Source organism: Labrus bergylta, chromosome 8 (genome assembly GCF_963930695.1).
Source record: "Labrus bergylta chromosome 8, fLabBer1.1, whole genome shotgun sequence".
In the NCBI taxonomy this organism is placed as follows: Eukaryota; Metazoa; Chordata; class Actinopteri; order Labriformes; family Labridae; genus Labrus; species Labrus bergylta.
In genome coordinates this window covers 7,617,351-7,642,685 of record NC_089202.1, presented here as the reverse complement: position 1 = coordinate 7,642,685, position 25,335 = coordinate 7,617,351, and the positions used below count along the sequence as shown (strand labels likewise).

General features: G+C 39.5%; 1 protein-coding gene across 1 annotated transcript in view; it reads left to right on the top strand.

Moving 5' to 3' along the window:
• The first annotated feature begins 4,502 nt into the window (after positions 1 to 4,502).
• The window catches only part of cdkal1 (CDK5 regulatory subunit associated protein 1-like 1), a 152,426-nt gene continuing 131,593 nt past the window's right edge, over positions 4,503 to 25,335 (top strand). The window contains exons 1-3 of the mRNA XM_065957693.1: positions 4,503 to 4,619; positions 9,391 to 9,439; positions 15,466 to 15,586. Of these exons, the coding sequence (XP_065813765.1) occupies positions 4,587 to 4,619; positions 9,391 to 9,439; positions 15,466 to 15,586 (203 nt within the window). The 5' untranslated portion in view covers positions 4,503 to 4,586. The remainder of the gene's footprint in view (positions 4,620 to 9,390; positions 9,440 to 15,465; positions 15,587 to 25,335) is intronic.

The following is a 25,335-nucleotide window of genomic DNA, read 5'->3' as shown; positions in this document are numbered from 1 at the left end:
AGAGGATGTTTCAAATATTCTTCTGTGTTTCAGGCAATCTTGAAACCCGTGTGTCTTTTAAAGAGTATCCTGTGGGAGCAAAGGGCAAGTTTTTTGGGCTTCTTGTGTAGCCAGCAGTCAGCAATAAGGACTTCCGGCCAAGACTTCCTTTTCTATTAGTTGTCTTCGTTTACAGTCTGACTAGCAACTTCAAAAGTTGGAGTCGAGGTTGGGAAGCCACATCTAAGGAGGGGATGCTAGCTGCACTTGCATGAAGAAATCTGCTTAAAGCCCTCAATTAAAGGTTAATTGTTGTTTAAATAGAGGATACTTTCGGTAAAGCCAACAGTAAAGGCCTTGTGTTCAAGATGATGTATTCAGATTTACTGGAAACACAGGCCACTTAAAACATGTTTGAAATCATCATGACAGAAATAGTTTCCCATACAACACTCCCTTACCTGTATATGAGTTGACTGACAGAATTTCAAGTTAAAGGATAAAGATTGTCACATTTTATTACATTACTTTGAGTTGCTTGACATTTCTGGTAGTTGTGGGAAGATCAGCACTTTGGCCCTTTTTAAAGGATGATGTCACTACATTTCAATCACATTTATGCAGAGTAGAAGACTTACATAATCCACTAGGAAAGGGCCTCTCTTTCACTTCAAGTTTCGCTGTGAGAAAGTTGAAGAGGCTCTTATATAGGTCGTGCAGTACAGTACATCTTAATGCCTAGAGTAATTTTAATGTCATACTTACTGCGAGGGGCTTCTCCAAGTCAACCTGATCAATTCATTTGGACATTTAGTCTGCTTTAATTTGACTGATTCACTGTGTCCACTGAGCTGTTAAAAACCCGTATGTACAGCACAGTCTTCTTTACTATACATACATGCCACAGAGGTCATACATGTATGCATAAACTACTGTACGCCTTTGCCAGTGCCGTCTATGACCATTGGTGTGTGTATGTACAGTATGTTGAGAGCATGTGGGTGTTTGGACCCTGTGAGTGGGTGCACGTGTGTGGTCTTCAGGCTATGGAGAGCAGTAACAAAGTTGACAGGGGGCCTTAGAGATTCAGGGCAAGGTGCCAGAAAGCAAACAAAACACGTGTGTGCCGCACCCCCCCCCCCCCCCCCCACACACACACACACACACACACACACACACACACACACACACACACACACACACACACACACACACACACACACACACACACACACACACACACACACACACACACACACACACACACACACACACACACACACACACACGCATATTGCGTCCTCTGATCTCAGGGGGCATCTTCTCTGGTCCGGGTCACTGGCAGCGAGTGCTCGGTTGGGCTCAAAAGTATCACCACGGCAACTGCATCGCATAATCCCATTCCATCTCATCCCATTCACGAGCTGTGTGCGACGTGATAGGCCTGTTCCCCCTGGGGCACCGAGGCAACGGCTCAGACGCTGTCTGCTTACTCTGTGTGTCAGCGATTGCTCTGAGTCTGTGGGCGGGGAGCGAGGAACGCATTAAAGGAACGTTTGGCGCATTTTGGCAGGAGACTGTGTGAATTATGCAGACGCACCCCTACTGTGTTTGTGAGTGTGTGTGTGTGTGTGAGTGTGTGTGTGAGTGAGCGTGTGAGTGAGCGTGTGCGCAGTGATGCCAGTCCTTCATGAGGGGGACATGCGACTGTAAGCACACAATATCCCTTCTTTAGTCCTCTGTGACAAAACATTTTAGTATTTCCACCTTTTGTACCGTACTCAGTCTTAAACTCCATCTTTTTAAAGGTCTGCTTTTACCAGAAAATTACTTAATTATTATTAAGTATATTTGTCTTTTTACAAAATAAGTGGAGTCAGCGAATAAAACCATTAAAATAACTTGCACAATTAATCACCTTTCTGGAGATAAGTACTGTTGCAGTGCTCTGAGTTTCATGTTTTGTTTTGTTGTAAGTTTGTTGTAAGAAATGAGAAGCCAGGACAAGAAAAGTCATAACAATAACTGAATTACACAAACAGCTATATTTTATCAAAATAACCATAAAACACACTTTTATTTATTTTATTCTCTTTCTCCTGGTTTCCTCCCTACACCCATCTCTCACCAATTGTATCTCTCATCTCCCCCCCCCCCCTTCCTTAGTCTTTGACAATGTGGGCTTCTTTAGTAAGAGAGCATTTACCTTCACCTTTCTCTGTCTCTCTCCCCTCACTCTGCTCGCTCACACACCCTCACCCTCCATCACCGTCCCTCTTTGTTTTTCTGAGGCATACACAAGCAGTCTGATTTAAAACTCAGCTGACAGTTTGCATCCAGTTTCATTGCTCCTCTTCTGTCCTCCTCCCACTATTTCTCCTTCACTTACATGCACTCCCCCCCCAATCACTCCTTGCCATCTCTCCCTCCCTCTCTTGCTCCAGCTGTCAGTGCGCTTCATTATTAAAGATTCATGCTGGAGTCTGGGCAGCTTCTCCAAAAGCTTTTGTCAGACAGACCGAGTGTCTCAAATCTCACTGCCACTAACTGGAGGTGACAGAACGTGCACACACACACACACACACACACACACACACACACACACAGTCTAATACATACACACACACAATCCCTGTGTTTTGCGCGACTATTTTATTATCTGTCCAGCCCTTTTTAACTCAAATCATCTTCAAAACAGCATTCTCAGTGCCACTTTTCATTTCTCCTAACATCTTTAAAATCCTTTAACCGTCCCTTTTCTCTTGGAGATGACAACTGCACAACGGTGCCACACTGTTCATGAATGTTTTAAATCTTTGACACTCACTACGGTGTTTTAAATTCCCTGTTTTGGATAGGCTCTGTATTTTGTAGTCACAGTGATCTGTATTTTCAGAAAAACATTGTTTTAAATTTCATATTCCATGTCTTCCATCATGTTTTTAGTGATTCTTTTATCTGATGAGGGCTGCACTGTTTCACCAGCATGACGGCTCAGCTGTCTGCCTGCCTGCCTCTTTTTCGCTCACTCTCTTTTGCCCATCCATTTGCAAACACACGGCTCAATAAAATGAGATGAGATTCAACTTTATTGTCATTACACATATACAAGTATAGAGTAACGAAATGAGGTTGTAAAATGGGCTGTACTATAATTAATCACAACATGAAGAAAACGCTGAAAGAAGGAGAAATGTGCTTTTTTTTTTTTTTTTTTTTACATTTTAATAATTAGACTGAATGGTGCATGTGTTTGTCTGCCTCCTAACCCTAATGCAGGGCCGAAATGACTTGACAAAGGATGATGTTGTGTGAACCTGGAACTTTATATATTTTTGCACCATAAATTACTGGAATCAGATCAACTATAGTACCGCTGTCCTCATGCTCATACACATCAGCTCTTTCTTTCTTTCATAGAAAACCAAAAAGAAACCAGTTCCTTACTTTGGTCCTTCAAAGACAGGGGGTTGCAAATATTAGTTGCCCATCTGAAAAAGATAACTTTTGCTTTTAGTTGTTCAAACTTTAACACAGCTCAAAGGAAAAAGACTGAATGTTAAAGAAGATGTTGTTGATTAAATATGGCATCGTTTGTTGATCTAAGTTACCACAAGTGATGTATGAGACATTGTAATCACACCTACATAAGTAACTATTGTGAAGAACACATTGTCTCAATACAACAGTGTCCTATTCAGTACATTACAGTATTATTAAAAGAAGAATAATCCATAACAACCCACATTTTGCACCCTGGGAATCACCTTGAGCTCACTCTCCTCCATTCTTTCATGGATGTGTCAGTAGTGAATAGCTGATATACCACCAGAGAAAACAACAACAACAGAAATTCTCCTTGTAGTAGGAAGATTTCACGGACAAGTTACATGGTGTGCTTAATCACACAGACCAATATTGAATTAGAACTACTGGTATGTGCTGCTAGATGTGCAACCTGTTGGCCTTGTTCCTTGTGAAACAGTGAACAGTACAGACTCTTCTTTTCTTAGTACAGGTTCAATCCAGTCAGATTCATTCCAGCCTCTTGCTATTTATTTGATGTTTTAGGTTAATTTATCTTTGATTCAAAGTAATGGGTTTGATATATAATATGCTGAACAAGTCAACACTGAAGTCCATCTTGCTTGTACAGCTTTATCAGTTGTTCATTATAACATATATTCAATTACCTTTAAGTGGCAAAGCTTATTGCTCAATTGTCATTGCATACTGAAATGGGAATATGCAGTTTAAGACATTTGGTATTGAACTTTCTTTTAACTTTCACACATGGTTGCATTGGAACACCAAATTTGTAATAAAGTGACCAGTCCAGAATCATTAGGATTTATGGATGACATAAAGTTTTGAGACCAAAGCCAGAGAGTGCTGGTGTGGTGCCAGCTGTCTTATGTTCCCCAGTGTTTCCACATGTTAAATGAAAAACACTTAGCTGGGATTTTACGAACAGTTGGTGTTAAATCCCTGCGTTTTCTGCTTATGTTAATCTTGTCGTCTTTCTGGCATTTTTTCCCAACAGAAAAGCCCAGGATCAGCAGAAAAAGGTGGTGGTAGCAGGTTGTGTCCCTCAGGCTCAGCCACGGATGGAGTACCTCAAAGGACTCAGCATCATTGGGGTATGTGTGTGTTCTTATTTATGTGCAAGTGTACATTTCCTTAGTTTTGTGGGGGATAATCAGAGATGTACACACGTTGCTTATACCCTCAGTCTGTGTATTGCCCTTTGTTCGTCTTTTTTGTGTCTAATACCTTTTAAGAGTACAGACAGACACTCACAGAGACACACACACACACACCAACAGTTTGACCTGTCATTCACCTGGCTGACAACCTGCTGGGTCTGTTCTATTTTGTGCTCTCTGCTGCCTGGCTGATCAATAGACCCCCCATGAGACAAGGCCGAGACTACTTAGATGAACACGATGGGAAGGAGAAAAGTAAGACAAAGTAATAGAAGGAAAAAATATGAGAAGGATAGAATGAGGCATAAAGGAATCTCAGTGTATATGAAAGATAAGCGTTAGAGGACAGAAAGTTCAGAAAATTAAAGGAAATACAATAAGACCGTTAAGCATATGGCTGTTTAGTTGTAGTTGATTTCTAATTTGTGTTAAGCAAATCATTAACCTCAGCACTTCATGTCAACAGTGTCCAGACCAACCAGAATGCAATAAGAGTTTCTTGTTTTGATTTTCCATTATGCTGCCGTTACTTTAATTTTTGATAAATAATCAAACTGGTGTTGCCAGTCTGAACTACTTAGGTCCGTTCACACAGAGCTAGAAAATCGCACATTTTTCTGGTGGTTTTTGGCCGCGCATAGAAGTTAAAACATTTTCATCTTTTCAGCTCAATGCACAGTCACAGCGCTCTTCAGTGTCACTTTTGGCCGAAGCAGCCAATCAAATCAAGTAGGAGGCTTTACCTCTTCTTTTTATGACCAGTTTCCCTCCTTACTGTCTACAAGAAAAGCAACACTAAGAGCTCTATGTTTGCTTGAATCCATTTCCCCACCTATTTTTTCAGGTGGTCCATATTCACATGTCCGTCAGCTTTTTATATATTCAGTAAGCTATCAGTTAAATATAATGCTGGTCATTAAGAAGACAATCTGATGTTTGGACAGTTAACCTTTTCATTACCACTACTGTTAACATTACAAGTAGCATTTGAAACATTGACAAATACCAAACGTTCATGGATATTTGTCTTGTTTTTAGTTTTAATGGGCTTGCCCCCCTCCATTTAATTATTTAATCCATAAAACAAAACAGAAAATAGGATGAATAACAGAGCACAAACTAGAGGAGACTGTAATGTACATGGCTATAGAATTTAATTGAGTGAAAAGGTGATGTCTGTCAGAGAGTGGATACCAGACCTGAGCCCATCAGGGCCCGTCGCATAATAAAAAAACAGTCAATTGTACAGTTAAGTATATACACTCTACACTTAAGACAATAAAATGATCCATAAAGTCCTTTGTGTTTGTTGCATGAACTCATTACAGTTCAATGTTTTACACATGAAACATTTTTATATTGCACCACCCTGATCCTATGCAGTGGTCCAATGTGTGGGTAAAAACAGGACTTGGAAGGTACATATGTAAATACTTTTGGCACTCGTCATAAACAGGATTCTTTTTTTTTGTTCCCTTGTCTATTGAAGGTGACTTTGGACAGTCTGTCACTCTCTTTTATAAAACTCATACTGTGAAGTGAGAGATTAGTGGGTTACACAACAAACAGAGAGGGAACCATCAGACATCACAAAATGTGTCACAGCTAAAACTGAAAATTCTGTTTACCTCAGGGGAGTCATAGAAATATGCAGATATAACAACAGGAGGCAAAAAGCAAACGTCCTTTTAAGTAGATTGTCGGGTGTTTTGGATTGCTGTGCCCCTATATTGCATTTCCACTCCTAACCCTGTGGTGCAGGTATGAGTAGACTGTAGAGCAAGCTGTGATACGGAGCAATTATTTAATTTTCTTTCTGTTTTAGCTCAGTAATCAGGAGGAAACTCAAATAATGTGAGTGTTATTGCTATTTAAAAGCTGTGTGTTTCTGATTAAATCTCTGATGATGTTTGTAATTAGAAAATGAATGATTTCTTATCTGCTGTCACTTTCCAGGAACAAACAAAAGCAAATGAGACAGAAGAATAATACTTACGTATTATAACATTGTTGTTTGGTCAGTCTTTTGAGTAATGATAAATAATGAAAATTGGTCTAGCTATAGTTTTTTTGAACATATTTAGCAAACATAAAATGGAAACACTTATTCCATCTATAGAAGACTTTAATAATTCCCACATATGTAAGAAAACATACAGCTGACCAATTTAGAAGAATCACTTATGCATGCATTGCTTTGTTCACTCCGTGCACACAGAGAAACAAGCTTTGCCTAACAAATCAAGACATAAAAGCTCAATCTAAATTTTACATGATGCTGGATTTATTTGCCTATGTACAAACAAACGGCCTCATTGAAAACTGGGATCAATGAAGCAGTCCAGTATGTGACTCTGATGACTGCCACTGTGCGTAAAAATAATGCATAGGGGCTGTCTCAACTGTTATGTTAAATATCCTCTACCATGAATAATGTTTTTCCATTTAAGTAAACATGCCACCGTGAAACATAATTGCATTCAAATTAAGTTGCATGTATGTGTAATATAATTACATTCAGATAAACAGGCTTGTATATGTAATAGCCTTCAGGGCGAGGCAGCAACATCTGGAAAGTTTACCACTGTCAGTCCTTCTATTGTCATGACTAGATTGGATTATGCATTTAAAGACACACACACTGACGGGGGCAGGCATGAAGACCCACACGTGATAACAAACACTGACAGAGGTATATGAGTATGCACACACTCCCCTTGTGTATCCTTGGTAGTTACAATCAGCCGCACAATGACAATGACAGTTGGTGGGTTATGCAAATGACATGCAAATACCCAGTCGTGAATTTGTATATTGTGATTGCACTAACGGCTAGATGAGGGGTGTAGTTATAAAAAAAAAAAAAGTGCTTCCTGTTGAATTCATTCAGTTTAATTGACCCGTGTGTCAGCTTTCATGTGTGTTTCTGTTGTGTTTTTCTCTCTGAAGTCACTGTGAAATGAATGACAGCATATTGTGTTTAAGGTAAACAGACAGTCACGCAAACCTGCTGTGTTCATCGTCTCTGAACTAGACATGTCACATCCTGTATCTGAGACACATCACACAAACACACTCTCACACACACTGTGCTGGCTAGGTAATCAGAGGATTACAGTGGGTAAGCAATGTGGTAAACACAAGAAGCACGCACATCAGTCTTTTCAGAGTACATGTATTCAGGCCTTATGTTTGCTTCATAAGTGAATATTATGGGCCCAGTCTATTTTTTTTTTTTTTTTTAATTGTTTCAGCCCAATTTCTCACAAATCACATCAGCTTCACATTACTGCTTATGCAAGTGTATGATGTTACACAAACTGACAATTTATGTAGTATAACCTGGTTTCATTTGTTCCCTTGAGCTTCACTCCCTGATAGAGTTTGCTCCTTTTATTAATCAAATAGTAGTTGAGAAATATTTCCATGTTAGTTTGATAAAGCCAGACCAGCTGTAGACACATTTCTTAAACTAGGTACTCTGTTATAAAAGCTAGTGATAGCCTCTCTAAATGTGTGTGTCTGTATGTGTAGATTATTGGTATAAAATGTAGCTGTTTGTGCTCTATAGCTACAAGACGTAGCAAACGTGTGAAATGTATAACCAGAAAAAATAGTCAAATATTCAGGTCATTTAGCAAGTTATTTTCTATAGATGTAACTGAAACCGACTAATATTATTTGTTTGTTCAACATGTATATATTATTTTCTTATTCAAACACTCACTCAGTTGTATAAATCAGGAATAAAGCCCTTAAATATAAATAATATCTGGCTCTTCCTTTGTGTAGGGATACCTGCTGTTCCTCTAAACTAACCCAGATTGCCGGGCCATTAGAGGAATGGTCAAGGCACAGTGTGCATGTGTTTGAGTGTTTGAAGGAAAGGTTTCTCTGGTTAATGGGCCTCAAGGCATCCAGAATAGACGCCACAGGCTAAATCCTTTATAAATAGAGAAAGTAAATGGTATAGAGATGAAGGAGATGCTGGGAAGAAAAACAAAAAAATCATGAGAAATAATTGCTTAACTTTTCCCAACACTCCCTCATCCCTCTCTGTCTCTTATCAATCACCCCTCTCTGCCAGCACTGAAGACGAGTAGCAAAAGGATGGTGGATATGTCGAATCCCTACTCTTTCCATAACCAGCACAACCTTCCAAAAGTCCAGTCTTGCACATTTCTTTCCATGAAATACTGTTTTTCTTTACTGGAGGGATTTGCAGGATTTACTTCATAGATTAGAATGAAGAGAAAAAGTAATTTACTTAATCTTTACATGATTCTGTTTTTATTAATTACTGGTACATCTCAATGTAATGATGTGCTTTTGATTTACTCATACCTTTATTGTCATCTCTCTGCAACCCACTCTACCACTTTCTGTTGCCACCACATTGTGCCTCATTCAATAGATAATGTAGGTGGTGCTGCAGCCGCATAGACACCTAGTGGCATTTAGAAAATCTATATCACTTAATCCTGGCTGGAGAAAACTTGATGTGATTGAATCTGTCTGTGCTTGTTTGTCTCTGTGTGCATTTCTCCACATTGTCTTTGTGTATATTTACATGCAAACCTTGTTTACACGTGGATCACTATATTTGTGTTTGTGTGGATGTCGATAGCAGGCTTTTGTTTGCTGTGTGCACTTGGGTTTGTCAGCATCAATAAACTTTTCCCATGTGTGTCTGTCTGTGTTTCAGGTCCAGCAGATTGATCGGGTGGTAGAAGTAGTGGACGAGGCTGTTAAAGGTATTTCAGCACACACAAACACACTCACTTTATGAGTGAGTAAGTATTCATTTATCAGCTGTCGAACCTGAAAGAATTACTGTCTGTGATTGTTGCTATAGGAATTTAGGCTTCTGAGCTTGAAGAATTTTCAGTTAAGCAGTCTGTCCGCTTAATGACAGAAAACATGGACTTACTATGATTTGACTGTAATGTGTAAGAATATACAACTCTGCTCTATAATTGCACACAATAATAATAAAAAAGAAGTTTTGAATTTGTTTGTGTTGTAGTGCTCGAAATTGGTCTTGGTCTCCAAACCACTTTTTGAAGGTCTCGTCTTGGAATCTGAAGCATTTTTACTTGGTCTTGACTCGGTCTCAGACTGGGCGGACTCCGAATTTTAAATCGAGACCACTCAAGACCAGCACTCATCCGCTCTTTTCAGGTCATTACTCTGATCAAAAGGAAAACTTCCCTTACTAAAAGAACAAATCATCTCAATTCATTCATAATTTCATTTTTATCCCCCGGTTACGGCCGAAGATGATGATTTTTCATTGATATTTATGGTTATGGTCTTGGTCTTGTCTCGGTCTAGGTCTAACCCTGTCTTGGTCTTGGTCTCAACTCTGTCTCAGTCCTTAAATATCTTGGTCTTGTCTTGGTCTCGGAGCACTGTGGTCTCAGGCGTGCCTTGGTCCCAGTTAGTGTGATCTTGACTACAACACTATTAAATAATTGACCTGCTCATTTATTGTTACATTTTGTCCAGACAAATTATTGTCGTTGTTTTGCTCGAATGTTTTTTAGAAGATTCTGTACTGTTCAAAATACAAATGGACCTACAGAAGTCAATCTTCATGTGTCACTACTATGTCATAATTAAGAGGAGAGTGACAAGGAGAGTACATCTCCTCAAAGTATATGCAACAAAAACCCTTCTTCTGGACTTAATTCCTCAGTAAGATTAGTGGTTAAGATTGATGTCCTGCATTTTAAAGAACCTGATCAGTGTTACTTGCAGAATCTAATCCTGCCTCACTGTCTGAGCAGCTCGTTAAATGGTCTTCCCGATCTGAGACGCTCATTGACAGCGAGGCGAGCTCACATGGCAGTGATTAGGTCATTCATTTTAACTGTTAGTGAACCACCGCACTAAACTGTTTAATGAAGGTCAGGCAGAGTTTACAGTGCGAGAGTGTCCAGTCAAGCTGTCAAGCACCCCCAGCTGTTCTCTAATACAGAACAGATTGAGCTTACACTGAATGCATGTGTGTTTGTGTGAGTGACTAGTTTGCACTGCAGGCCTCACTCTAATGAAGGACAGCTGAACTGAGGCTTAATTTTACAATGTGTCATCAACCCTAAATCGTCTGGCTGCACATATGCACACTTACACGTGCACACTGTGACTTTTATCCTCCCTTTCTTCTCCATGATTTGCTCATAATTTCCTATTTCTTCCCTTCCCTTCTTCCTCTGGTTCTTCAGCGTCTTTTGATCCATTTTTTCCTCCACTCATTGCCTTTCTCAACGCCCTATTCCATCTCCTCGTCTCTCTTTTCCCTCCGTTTTCCTCCTTCCTTCACCCCCTCCATAGAAACTAATTTCCCCAGTATCATTACAGTTCTTTATGACCTCGTATAAACGGAGAGCTGTTATTTCAGCTCGGAGGCCTGGGCATAAACCTTTAAGCTCAGGGATTTGCCTTTCGTAATGGCTACTAAAATACTTACTTCAATGAACAGCTAATAGACACACAGAAATTGCTTGCAGGTCTGTTTTCCACATGACAAGAGTACTGGCATGCTTTTAAGACCTAGGTTTCTTGAGGTGTGAGACTGTCTATTGAGTTTGGACTGAGGCTTCAAAAGAACTCTGCGAGGTTACTTCAGTACAATAAAATTGCATTTAACCATTGAACAGCTACCTAACATAAAGTCCAAGTTACTACTTGTAAATGGCAGAGTATTTTATCTTGTGGTTATCACAGGTTGGGCTGCTGAGCATGTACACAGTACTTAACATTTATACAGCTACATACATTACAGCTACTGCCCAGTGTCTGGTTGCCTGCCACTGTGCAGCGTCAGTGATTTGGTGGGCAGTGTTGTTACTGCGGTCACATGTTTGCTTATCCAAATCAATTATTTTTCAGCTGTGCCAGATGTTGATTTTCTTGCGGACAACAAACAAAGCCTTGGATTTATCAGAATCTACGGGCAGGTCCATAAAAATGAATTAATGACACCCATAGAATGGATACACATTTTTGCAAGAGCATCTAGCCACATTTGGTGTCTACTGATGATTCTTAACAAACAAAAACACCAGTCCAATGTGTTATTGAAGAGTGAAATAAGGAAAATCAGTGTTTACATTTTTAAAACCAAGATAACATGTGTACATAGGCACACAAAGGCGTCATGTTTTCACTCCTACAGGAAATCAGACTTCCGCTGAAGTCTGATTTTAGCACCATTAATAAATAAGTGCTGTTCCTCTTTCTTTATAGGGCCGTTTCGATGTCTTCATTTCTTTATTGGCCTCCTAATATTGATCTCCTCTCACTGAGATGATGGCCTCGGATGATACGATTTCACCCCACATTCCTTTATCTTTCAGAAAGAATTAGATTTAGTGTGTCTGTGTTTGTGCGTGTGCGTGTGTGTGTGTGTGACAGGGGGCAGAGAAGGTTAGACAGGCTAATGTATCTACTTAGCTACAGATCAGAGGCTATATAGTATCCATATAACCTCATGATCCTTATTTCAGCAAGATAAACAATCTGTGTATATCAAAGCTGCAAAAATAAAGCAGGAGTTAAAAAAAACAGACAAGAGGGAGAGGAAATAAAAAGCAGGTACAAAGAGAAACGTTGATGCATTCACATTTATTTCAAGTCCTCTGAACGATATCTTTAATGCTCAGTGACCTTTCTTAAAGTCACATAAGCCAGCTTTGTCGAGGAGCTTGTCATTGTGAAGCATCAAAGCCTGGTGTATGGCTTTTTCAAAGAACTACTCTTTCCATTATATCACAGCATAGCCTTACTAAGTACTACATTTGATATGCATCTTAGATAGTTTGCATTAAAATTGATTTAAATGACATTTCTTTCTAAAAACATTCTGCCTCTTCAAAGACAGTCATACATACCTTATAACCTGTTCCAACTAGAGGAAAATGACAAACATTACACCCCTCCTGTCCTCATCTGCCACTTTTGTCCCTCCTTTCTGACAAACCCCCACACCCTGATCCTCCCTGCAGCTTTACAATCAAACCAGGGAGCAAACAAGTCCCTTCACTTATGAGACATCAGGCACAGGTCACCAGGTCAATCTTTTAGCTCCCTACCTCTCCAATCCAACCATCCATCTGGCTATCCTGTACGTCTTTCATCCGTGATGTATTTTTCTATCATCACTCGACCATCCATCAATCTACCCCCCCCCCCCCCCCCCAATCTATCCCTGCCTTCCCTCCCTCCTTTTCCATACCATGTTATATTGGGCAGTTATGAGAGGAGAGAAGGATTTATGTTGGTTTGTATTTATGAAGGAGAGAAAAAGAACAAAAGAGAGAGAGAGAGAGATTGGAAAAAACACAGCTGGGAAAGGTGGAGGGCAGTCAATAACTAAAAAATGTGCTATAGGGTGATGTGTGTGATGTTGCCCGTCACTGCAGTTGGGCTCGCTAAACGCAGTAATTGAGATGACAAATAGTGCAGCATTCTTCAGTTTTCTACTGCACCTCAAGTCAACTTTTTTTTTTTTTTTTTTTTCTCTTACTTCCCATTCATGGTCCCCTCGGCCCTGAAATTGAATCTGGCTTTGGCATTCTCATGGAGAGATGTCATGCTGGGAGTGAAATTATTTCTTGAACCTTTGGTGGAACACGGACAAGGGGGCCCTGTCTGTGCAGATTTAGAAACAAAAAGTGGATGTAGGAATTAAGTCAATTTAAAAGTTTTATATTTACAAGGAATCTATCATATTAGAATAAAAAAAATGCAGCATAAAGGATATTGCCTCCTCTTGACAAGCTGTATGCAAGCAGGTATTTCAAACTTTTTGGCAAAACTAAAACCATTAGAAACAAAAGTCATGTCAACAATCTAAAGTAAATTGTTATTTCAATCCTCTAAACATTGCATCCTTCATGCAAAGTCCTGAGTCAAAGCTCGGTTTGTATTTTAACGGTTTAGTCAGCCAGTGAAGCTTTACATCTCCACAGTCTATTGAAAGTAGTAAAAGTCAGTAATAACATGCCCTGTTGTGCTTTGGAAAAAAAAATAAAAAATTCCCCCCATTTTTGAACTCCAGTGTGATGGACCCAATACTACATTAGATTGTGCTATTTTTTTATCATCCCAGCAGAAAGGTTAGGCTCGCCTGTCCTGTGAACATGTTTTGGGTTGTATTTATTCATAAAATGAGCCTCTCATTATTTTCACAAAATGATACGGAGGCTCAAACAGAAGGCAGCTTGTGTTTAATGTTTTTAAAGGGGGATCTAGTCAATTACATTTCTATTGTCAGGCCTGAGGCATTTAATCAAAAAGAGAACACACTCGAGACCATCACCATCTTTGGAGTGTAATCTTGGCTTTTCTAAACTCTCTCAGTTTTCTCCAATAACCTAATTGTATGTTTAAAAGAACTGAAGTCGGAACTATGAAATTGTCAAATTAAATATTTATGTATGGGTGAATTGATCGATCAGTCAACAGATGGAGCAACAGTTACAGAGTGAAGAATATTAGAACATGTCTGAGTCTCAAATCCATGCTTTATGACCCAGAGACCTCACTGATAGCTAGCTAGAGGACAGCATGGCCGAATGTGCTCTGTTGAAGTCCCAGCTGTTTTCCACAAGGGAAGTTTTTTAATTTCCTTGCATGTACTGGGATATTACGACCAGTCACACCCCACCGATTGGCTCTTTGTCCTCCTCTGGGGCAGATTGTCATTTTTATCTACCAATTGATAGCCATGCTTCCTGCCCTGAGCCCACCCTCCCAGGAGACCCGTGTAAAGCGGATGAAAACAGGAAGACAATTCCATCCCTCAGCGCCTCCATCTCGCTCACCCTCTAGCCGGTAGCCTATTAGATGGAGTGGAGAGACTACTGCATCCCATTTCTGCACAACAAAGGCCAGACATCATCTGCTATCAGCTATTAGACTCTGCTTTGGATTTTCAAATGCTTCTGTAACACAGTGTGAGACCGACTAAGTGATCCCAGTTTAAGAGTTGTGACCAGACCAGTTTGTTTTGAAGAACCTCCCATTTGCGTCCTGTCCTTTTGATGCTTCAATGTTTCCAACTTTTTTAACATATTGGAAGCACAGTGGAATTATAATATCATGTTTTTCCTTCTTACATATCTGAGTTTCCCCATTCTGTCATAAAGGTTTAAAATGCATCTGATGCCAGAGGTTGGCCTGCTTTGCTTTTTTGGCTCAGCTTTTTGACTATACATTTAGATCTGCCATTGCAGTGTGCTATGGGAATACATCCTACTAAATAGATGAGAAAATAGTATTACAGTAAAGTTATTTAGAGGTAGATATTACATTTTATTTTTGTTCTTTGGTGAATGAATGAGGGAGATTTAAATGTATTGTTATTAAATGTTTTTGTGTGTATGTCAGTGTTAGCATACTGTATGTTTGAGTTTGTGTAGATACAGACAAATGAAAGAGCAAGTAAACCAATCCTCAAAACAATGAGCTCTTGTCTCTTATCTCTGCTTTCTCTTATGTCATGTCAATCAACAATGTGAAAAATCTCCCTCATCAGTTTGTTTGTTTTTAGCAGAAAGCGTGTTGGCTATTTTTTAAACAGGGTATCTCCTAGCTGATGTGTTTAACTTGGGTTATTACTTTTCAACATCAAAATCCCTTCTTCTGTGTATCCATCCACACAAAGACCTGCGTGATTGAGTGTTACTGGTGCTGCAAGTAAATAATACTGAAAAGGTGATACTTAATGTTTGAGTTTGAGGATTAATATCCAATTGGCCGTTGTCGTTTTCAGGACATTCAGTTCGTCTGTTGGGTCAGAAGAAAGACGGAGGCCGGAGGCTCGGAGGAGCACGGCTGGACCTGCCCAAGATCAGGAAGAATCCCCTCATTGAAATTATCTCCATTAACACTGGGTAAGATACAGACACACAATACAGCATGGCTCATCAAATATTTAGCTTTAACTGTGAATTCAATTTCCCCGCTTCCCTGCAATCCTGGTTCATGCCGTGTTTAGTTGTGCGTGTGCCTTTGCGTGTTTGCCCACTCTCTATCTTTGCACAACCATTTAAACAGAGCCCCTCTGTGCTTCTAATTTCATCAGTTTCACATGGTTTGCTTGAGGAATGTGTGAACCATGCAGTTTGTATGTGAGCGCATAAATTGTTGTTTGTTCTTTAAATATAAATGGAATAGAAAACCTACACCTGTCAAGTCACTTGTCTCTGCTCTCTCTTATTACCGTCATAAAAACAGAAACCGCTGCACAAGTAGACCCTTGTCGTGATTTTCCCCAATGCTATGGTGTTTTTTTATTATCTGTGGATAATTATTTATCATTTTGCCGCTTTTTTCAATGACAGTCTTTGTTCAAAACTGCGTATGAGGTGTGTGGTTGGAAACATCTTACCATAAACCGTAATCCCAGTAAAAAAGATTTAATAATGTTGATAGAGGAATAAATGTGCATATTATAGAGAAATGTTATCCATAGATGGATGGACATGCCTATTTTATTTATGAGTAGATGCAAAAGCACAGACACTCACACCACTCACATGTACACCCACATTTTTATGGGCTAATTTCATGTTGTTTACAGATCTGTATGTCCTTGCTAACCCCGTGCTGTGGTCTCAGTGGGCTAGTTAGAAAGGGTTACAACAGACTAATTCCACTGCGCTGGGCCTCCACTGATGATAATCCATCAATCATGTGCTTGCCTGTCCTCAGTGTCTTTCCACTAATGGCTTGACTTACAAAGCTAGGAAGTAAATAACTTGTGGACACAGCATTATGAGACTCAAACATTCTTTAGCTTGAGCCTATTGTTTGCACATTTGTTACTGTCAGTAAGGGGCTGTCAGCATTGTACTGGAATTTCCATTCTTGTCCTTGAAGCTCTAATCGCACCAGTGTCCTTGTCTATGAAACACAGTGAGCAACCAATAAGAAAGTTGTGACCTGTTTTCAGGTCCTGACACAATAGTTATTACTGGTTTATTACCAGATTTACTACCAGAGCATTTTTATGGTTATTTCGGGTGTGATACTGATGCAGTAGAGATACATGTGATGCTGGGCAGTGATAACAAAGCCACATATCACTTGTTTTTAATCATACATTTTTATAAGTTTGAAATATTGTATCTAAATCTTACATTGAAGGAGGTCAATCATGTGGAAAACTGTAGCTTCGACATAATACTGTTGTTTAACAACATTGTGTCATTATTATTACTTCTTGATTAAGTCAAGGTCAACTAAAAAGAGTAAACTGTGTCTGATGTTTATATTCTGGAGATTTTAGTTGTCTTTATTCCAGATTAATGCTTCTTATACACTTCATACAACAAGTAAACTGTGAATCCAACTTGTTAAGCCATAGTTCTTCCAGTGCTGGACAAAGTACACACATTCATTATGTGAGTTAAAGTAGAGATACACAACACACCAGGAATGAGTATATATTGAAAAGTTTAGCCTTTTTTTCTTAATCCCTTCCTGTAAAATCTGGATCCATCTTTACACTACTTCCTAATTGTCTCAACTGTTTCATTTGATTGGTTTACTCCTGGTTTTGTTCTTATGGATTGCTCAAACTGATGCAGCCACCCTTCAATAGCCTCTCTGTGTGTTTTGGGTAATTTTTGATAAATGAATCTATCTCTCTATTTCCTCTGTTTTGGTCGCTTCAAATCATTACTACATCTGTTTTTCTTTCTTTGGCTGCCTGTGTCCCTGCTCATCCAACCATTTCATTGTCTGTGATTCTGTGGGCTTTCCAGCCTGGATGTGTAAAATCTCGTTTGTTGTGGTGTGTTTATGTGTGGCAGATGTCAGCCCCTTGCCAGCGACCCTCCAGCAGGGGGTCTGTATTTGATCCAGATGAACTTGCTGTTGTTTTTCAAAAGGGTCCGGCTGGCTACAAATAAATCCCTTTGTTGATTTTACTCTCTTTACTGGAACTCTTTTAGGAACCAGGGGGATTACTCGAATATGTTCACCGGATGAAGCAGCTGTTGACAAATCTCCCAAATAACACTGGTGTTTCTGAAAATCCAAGCTTAATGTGTGCCTTTGTGTTTTTGGTCACTCTTAGTGTCACTAATTTATCATGTTTCTGGTTATCTATGTTGTGTGATTGTGTGTAAAAGATAGAATGTGCTGTCTGTGGGTTCTCTTTTAAGACGGTCTGTTTTAAATGTTCCTCTGAGGTAGTTGTGACATCATAGGCGACATTTGTCAGCTGATGAAACAGAGAGATCTTTGTCCAACACACATGCACAACAGCAGTTGCAGTTGTTCTACAAATGGTCTCAAATGCGTCAGAGGAGAGTAGTTTTGTTCATTCATTTGTAATGTGTGTGTGTGTGTGTGTGTGTGTGTGCGCGTGTGTGGTCCTCTTTGTGTGTGATCATGTGGGATGCACTAATTTAGTGTCTCTCTCTCTCTCTCTCTCTCTCTCTCTCTCTCTCTCTCTCTCTCTCTCTCTCTCTCTCTCTCTCTCTCTCTCTGTTGTCTACCCAAATGCTAAGTTCAGATCATACTCCAGGGTCAAGGACATTTGCACCCTTGAAAGGTTTTCTTGAATAATACCCAAACTAGTATGATTGTAGTATTATTGTAGTAAAACAAAGAAAAGTTACACAAGTTATAAACACATTTTTATAGAAAAAGTGTTTCAAAGCAGAGACAGATTTAGCAAACCAGATTTCAGCAGGTACGTCATTCCAGAGTTTGCCTGACCAGCTGATATGAGGGGGGTTGTAAGGTCACTAATATTTCTTGGGGTGTGGTTATGTAGAGCTTTACAATTAAACATTTAAAAATCGACACTGAAATGGACAGGCAGCCAATGTTCAGAGGCCAAGATTGGTGTTACGTGATCTCTTCTTCTTGAACCAGTGATTAGTCAAACTACAGGTTTTTGGACCAGTTGACAGATTTGAAGGGAATATAGAAGATATACCAGTATGGAAGGCATTACAAAAAAGTCCAAACATGACTAAAACAAAAGCATGAACAACCCTATGCAAGTATAATGCCCAAACACTGCAAACTTGTATCACGTCAGCTAGCATGCTAATGGGAGCTTAGCTCTAGGTAGCCTTACAGGGTTATCATTCTCTCTTGAGTTCATTATTTTCAAAATAAGTGCAATGTAGCCAAATATGTTGTAATGTTCAGTGATTTAATCTAGTAGAGACAGAACACCTTCACTTTGAGTTTTACTCCTTTATTTGTCAGAACTCAACCCGCTTTACTCTGCAGCCACTAAAATGCACTTGAACCACACTTCTAGAAAACTTGTCTCAGATACAACTATGTAAGGACAAGTAAACCTTTGTTTGTCTCTGTAATAGTAAACGTTTGATTTTGTTGATGATTTGACTGTGCCGAGCTCTCCATTGAATGCATGAGGCACTTGAAATGCCTTATGAGAAGCAGGTAAGGGATCATGCTATCATAGTGCATGCTGGGACACTTGTGCTGCAGTGCAGGGAATAACATTAGTGACACTGCTTCGGTCTAAGATACATTTCAAGTTTATTTTTATGCTGTAAAAACAAACTTTGAATTTTGACTGTAAATATTTGTCTTCCTAAATAAAAACCTGTTCACTCGATATTCATTAATCTGCAGAGAGTGATTTCAGTCTGGGTCTGACAAATATACTGTCTGGACCATCCCCTTTCATCCAATCAGTGAAAATCCTCAGCCTGGCAAAGAGTTTCACCTGGGACCACCATGAAAATTTAATTTCATGTTGAAATTGATTCACAATATTAGTTTCATTAAGTTGCATATTAATTCATTTGCACCTATTAAATCCAAATTAGATTGGCTCTTTTCCACCAAGTTAATTTTATACCCATTAGAAAGTAAATTCAGCACAGTCCAGCTAGTCCTCAAATGCCCTCTGGCTTTGTATTAGAGGAACATAGTCAGGTTTCTCCTGGGCCATTAGCATAGCTATTTTGATTCATCTATCCTTGACACATTAATGAGAAAAGCTTGTATTCTATCTTTGAAGGTTCAGTACAAAGCATGTTGCAATAATGTTTCTGAGAATATCCCTGAGAACAATTTAGTTTCAATGCTGTGAGTATTTTGATTATTTCACGTCCACAGGGATGATTATCAACAGATTCAGGAGGTGAATGATAAACATTGAGTGATGTATTATTGCTAATTTACACAAGATCACGAGAACTTTGAAATCTACTCTGAATGTACCCTGTTGGTACTGAACTTCTGTATTCTCCATTTGGCTGCAGTTTGTGTGCTGCACTGCCTGCCTTTGCGAGTGCTTTTGAATAGGTCTGTGTCTAATTAAATGAAAACAAACGATATGCCCAAGTTGAATACTTAACCTCAGTCCATTTGAAATGAGCTGGACACAGAGAAGGCTGCAGAGCTTCTGGATCTGGTTTGTATACAGTTTTTTCTTTGCCTACTAGAGTTCCAGCTAACATTTGTGAATGCAATGAATAAAATGTGTGCAAAGTCAAGTTTTCCTAAGCACATGTGATGAAGTCCTCTATAAAATCATGTTGTTTTTAATGCAGGGCTGTTTGAGGGCCCAAAGATCACGGCCATCCAAAATAGTTTTCTGCCTTGGCCCCTGTTTTTCCTGCTGCATTTCACAACTTTTGGAGTCTTTTGTTGCCACTGTCCCAATGGGGGGGCGGCTGTGGCTCAGTTAATAGAGTCGGTCGTCTCTCAACAGGAGGGTTGGGGGTTCAATCCCCAGCTCCTGCAGCCAAATGTCCAATGTCTCCTTAGGCAAGATACTCAACCCCAACTTGCTCCCGCTGCTTTGTCGGTGACAGGAACTTTTATTATATACTAGAAGAAGTAATTCCTAATGACAGAGAAGAATAAAAGAGAGACGAGGACTGTATTTTTTAACATTAGATTGAATCAGATGGGGTCCTGGTGAACTTAACCCCTCTCTTGCAGCTCATGTTGGGGTTGTGCTCTTTCATAGTTTATTAAGCTGACGTTCCTCAAACCAGCTTTTAGTTTAGGATTGTTCTTATCTCATATTCTCCATAGCTTCTGATGTTAACAGATCTGCCTGAGGGTAAGGACAGACTGAAAAAAGACTTCATTGTGCCTTTCTAATGCTCTGTTTTGAGTCGAAGTTTGAGAACACTTTATACTGTTAGTAAAGCTTGGATGAGTATGTGTGTTTTGCCCCAGGCTACACTAACGGTCCCTACTTGCGCTTTGTGTGTGTGTGTGTGTGTGTGTGTGTGTGTGTTTTGCCAGCGACAGTGAAAGTCCCTTTGTGGACAAGTTGAATCGTGATGCTCAGTGTCATAAACAAAGAATTTGCAACCACTCAGTCAGAATGGGTCATTACACTGGTGTGTGTATTTGTATCTGTTTGTGTGAACCATTGCCATTAAACTGCAGGCCTTTAAAAAAAAGCCCGGTGTTGCACTGATACAGCTCGCTTCATTTCATTATCTGTCACTTCCCTGTTCTCTGTTTACTGACTTTTTTGGCACGAAGAAATCTCTGTCGTTATTACAATGACTTAAAAGTCAGATGGTAATGATTCTCTCCTGTAAACCCAATACCAATACTCAACTTCTTCTTTCTTAACTTCCGGGCAGGTAGACAGGCCGACTCAGAGGGACAATTCAGTGAAAATTAGCTTCTTGTTGTTTGATAGTTTTCTCATATACAAGTGAAGAAGTGTTGGCATTTTGACTGCTTCTCTATTGTTTGGTTGTTGCTCTTTAAGCTCATACTTTATTAAAAATAGTTAAACTTTAAGAAATGTTGACACAAAACTGTTCATTAATGCAGCTCCTGGTATGCATGGCACACATATTGAGACATTATCAACAAAAAAAAATCCTATACTTTTTACATTTCTTTTCTCAGCTTTGATGGAATCATTTGGCTTCTTTTGTTTAACGTTTTCCTTTTCCACCTCCTTCAAATAACCGTCCTTTAAATGCTTGCAAGGTTAAGCTTACTATAGGTCGACAAACAGACACACTGACTTGTCTTAAAAAGACGCAAACATTGAATGACTTAGCTCTCAAAGGAATTCAACAGTCCTGCTTTTTGTCACAGGAGAGTGGAAATTTCTAACTCTGAGTGACTGGCCTCACCCATCCAGGGAGTATAAAAGATAACCTTGGAGCCAACACAGTAATTTATCCTATTCACTCTGTTCAGCACCTTCTATTCATCCCTCCTCTTTCCCTTTTTTCACCTTCTGACACTCAGTGAAATATTTATCTTCTTAAGGAAAAGATAATTTAATCTAACCATTAAGCTGTGTTGAATGTTGCATGATGCCATTGTTAGTGTTTTGAATAGACATTTAAAGCCTTTTAAACACAAATGTTTAGCATCCAGTACTCAAGCTAAAGAGTATTAATCTGTTATTTTTTTTATCAACATTTTCAATTCTTTTTATTTCTGTTTGTCTATAGCCATAAAGGATTTAAAAAGGCTCACAGACCTTTATCCCAGCTAAATCCTTGATTTTTACAATCACTTATATTAACCTTTGCAAAATACACGCTCGCGTGCACAGGCACACACCATGTAAACAAAGCCCATAGAGGGAAATGTGTCTCAGTGCTTTGTGCACATTGTGAATGTGTTTGTGTTCGCTGACTGGCCCCCAGTGTGTTAGCTCTTGTTTCCTGCGATTTCTGCCTGGCTACAACAACTTCTCCATCCCCTCTGCACTCCGACACAGTGGAATAACAAGTCTTATCAACCTCCCTGCTGACCTTTACATAGGTTTGTTATCCATTGTGACCAATGTGTAACGTTCTCTGCTTCAGAGAGAAGTAAATTTGGGGTCACAGACTTCTTATGGAAGGAAAACAATAAGCCTCAGGAAAGGTAGAGGTTAGGACTCAACTGTGAGCAAATGCAGCGACATTGTTTGTGTCAGAGGTAGACGTTAATATCTTAAAAAGAGATTTAAACAAGATCTCTTTATCACTGCCAACCTGAGCTGATGTGTCCCTTATGATCAAAGCAGGACCAGAATGAGTGCCCATGGTACTTAATAAGGTAGACCTACTGTAATGTAAAAAACTAACAAAAAAAAACTGTTGCACAAATTAGAGAGTTGTGAGCTGATAACACTGTGGATTGCAGCGATCATAAATAAGGTCCCAGGGTGATAGGACGGGAGCTGAGGGTGCTGCTTTATACTCATCCGACAACTCTGCGATTAGCCTCGGTAGCTAACTAGCTTATGGACTAGTCACTTAGGTAATAGACACTTAGTTTTAAATAGGAGTCAAACTCAGCCGCCTTTGCCCGGGTCATTGATTTGAATACTGCTGGCTCTTTTGAAAACCTCAGTGGTGAGCCTTGTCACCATGGTGACCTTTGATATGGTGTAGACTCTTGTGAGATCATAATTAAAGACATGGACGAGCCCATCTGTGGGAGCAGACACAGATGGGCTTGAATGTTGCCCACATCAAACTTTACTTGAGCAATGATTACTTCAAAATATGATCAGTGAAAGAAAGACAACAAAAACCAAGTTACCTGGATCTAGGTTGAATTCATCAATTATCCAAATCTGATTAATTTAAGACACATGAATAATGAAGCTCAAATAAATTAATGGTAATAGCTGAAAACAAGTTTTACTTGTTAACATGTTAATCTGCCTTTCTTCTACTCTACAGTATGTAGTACTTCTAGAACTGCTTAAATTAGTTTAGATTCATTTTTTTCTTTTTTTGCAGAGTATCATTGAGATAATATGGAAACACGGTTAAACAGCTTCGTCTTTCAGCTTTTTCAAGGTGCTGATAGTCTTATGAAAATCATGAAAACAAAGATGTGAAGTTCATACTGATTGCCATATTCCCTCTCCAAACTTGGATCTGGATCCAGCTCTTTTTTTAAAACAGAAAAACGTCTTTGTCTCTTGTAATATTGGATGCAAGTATAAGCTTCTGTAAAAAGGAACATGGCAAATGTCTTCATGCCACCACATCCTTTTTCCACTTTTTCTGTCGATTTAACTTTGAAGTTTATAAAAGTGGTTCAATCCTCACTTTTCTTACATTAACAACTGCCTGTCTTTCATGCTTTTTGGCACTTGAATGACAGCCTTCAGCACCTGATAGCTGCACGTCTCTTTTTCTCTGCCCCAATCAGCATACATCAGAGCTTCCTCCACTTGCAACAATTTATGTGGATCAGTCGAACTCAGCACATTGTGCTTTTTCCGCCACAGGCCTTGACATGGTGCGGTGAAAAAAACATAGCTCAGCTCATGGTGACAAACTTTTCAATAAGGACTATCACTTAAGAATCGTACAGTCACTACATGAATAACAGAGCCGTCTTTTTCGAGAGAGAGAGAGAGAGAGAGAGAGAGAGAGAGAGAGAGAGAGAGAGTCATTAGCCGAGTTAAAAGCAAATTGAATCAGGCCTATGTGCTCTTTTGTAATTTGAATTTCTCTGGCAATTACAGTGTGAAAGTGAATAAGGCCTAAGAGAATGAGAAGCTGGTTTTGCCTGAGATGCCATACACAGTCACATGAGGAGTCTCTCTCTCTCTTTATTTCTCTTCCACACCCAGTTTAGCAAATAATCTAAACATCTATGTCTGCTGCTGCTTGAGACCCCCATTCACTGCAGATAACTTTTCCATATCACGTCCTCATCTTAAAGGCAAATACACAAGGCACATAACATTGCTCTACTTGACTGATTTTTCATTTTGTTGCTCGTTGGTCAATGATCTCATCTTTTCTTGCCTGTGTTGTTTTTCTCCCTGTGGAGCAAAAGTGAGAATGCATCATGTGGAGCAGCAACAACAGAGGGAGAAAATGTGCTGATGTGCTTCAGAAAAGTCGAGTAACACAGGAGTGAAGAGTGTTTACACAAGGGTTTCTGATCACGTACATGTGTGTAGGGTTGCGTGAATGCATGATTGCACAATATACACAAGATCTCTTTTGATTTCGCACTTTAGCACGCAGTCGGCACACACAAACACATTGCCCTCCACAAATTCCCATTTTCTTTTTCTATTTCCATCCTGAAACACACATGATCATATGCAGACTCGTTCCCACTCATTCAAACACACCCACACACACATACCTACACCTCCTCTAGCTATGTACCATGGTGGCCTTTCCTGCTGTTTATCAAACCAATGTATGGGTAGTTTTCAGCTCCACTGGTCTGAATATATTATTCCATTTCCCTCTTCCCCACTGCAACACAAACACATGGCTGATAAAAATACACACACACACTCTCTCTCTCTATCCACTCTCCTTCCTACTCACTCACCGGGAGAGACTTTGCTCCCCACAGTAAATCCAAAAGATTGATGTGTCTCCTTGGACAAAATGAGATTGTGTGTCATTACAAGGCATTACACTACAGAACCCCTGAGTAACTGAATTAGCCCAGTATGTCACAGGCAAACACAGTTTACTCACACACACACACACACACACACACACACACACACACGCTTGTCTTACAGACTATTTGCCTAAACCAGTTTTCGATATGTTTTCTTCCAAGACGTAAATGGTCCATTGTCATCAGGACAGAACCTTCAACCAAGAGATTAGGGTTTGTATGTGTGGCTCTAACATGTAGGCTATCGTTTTGTATCTATGGATGTGTT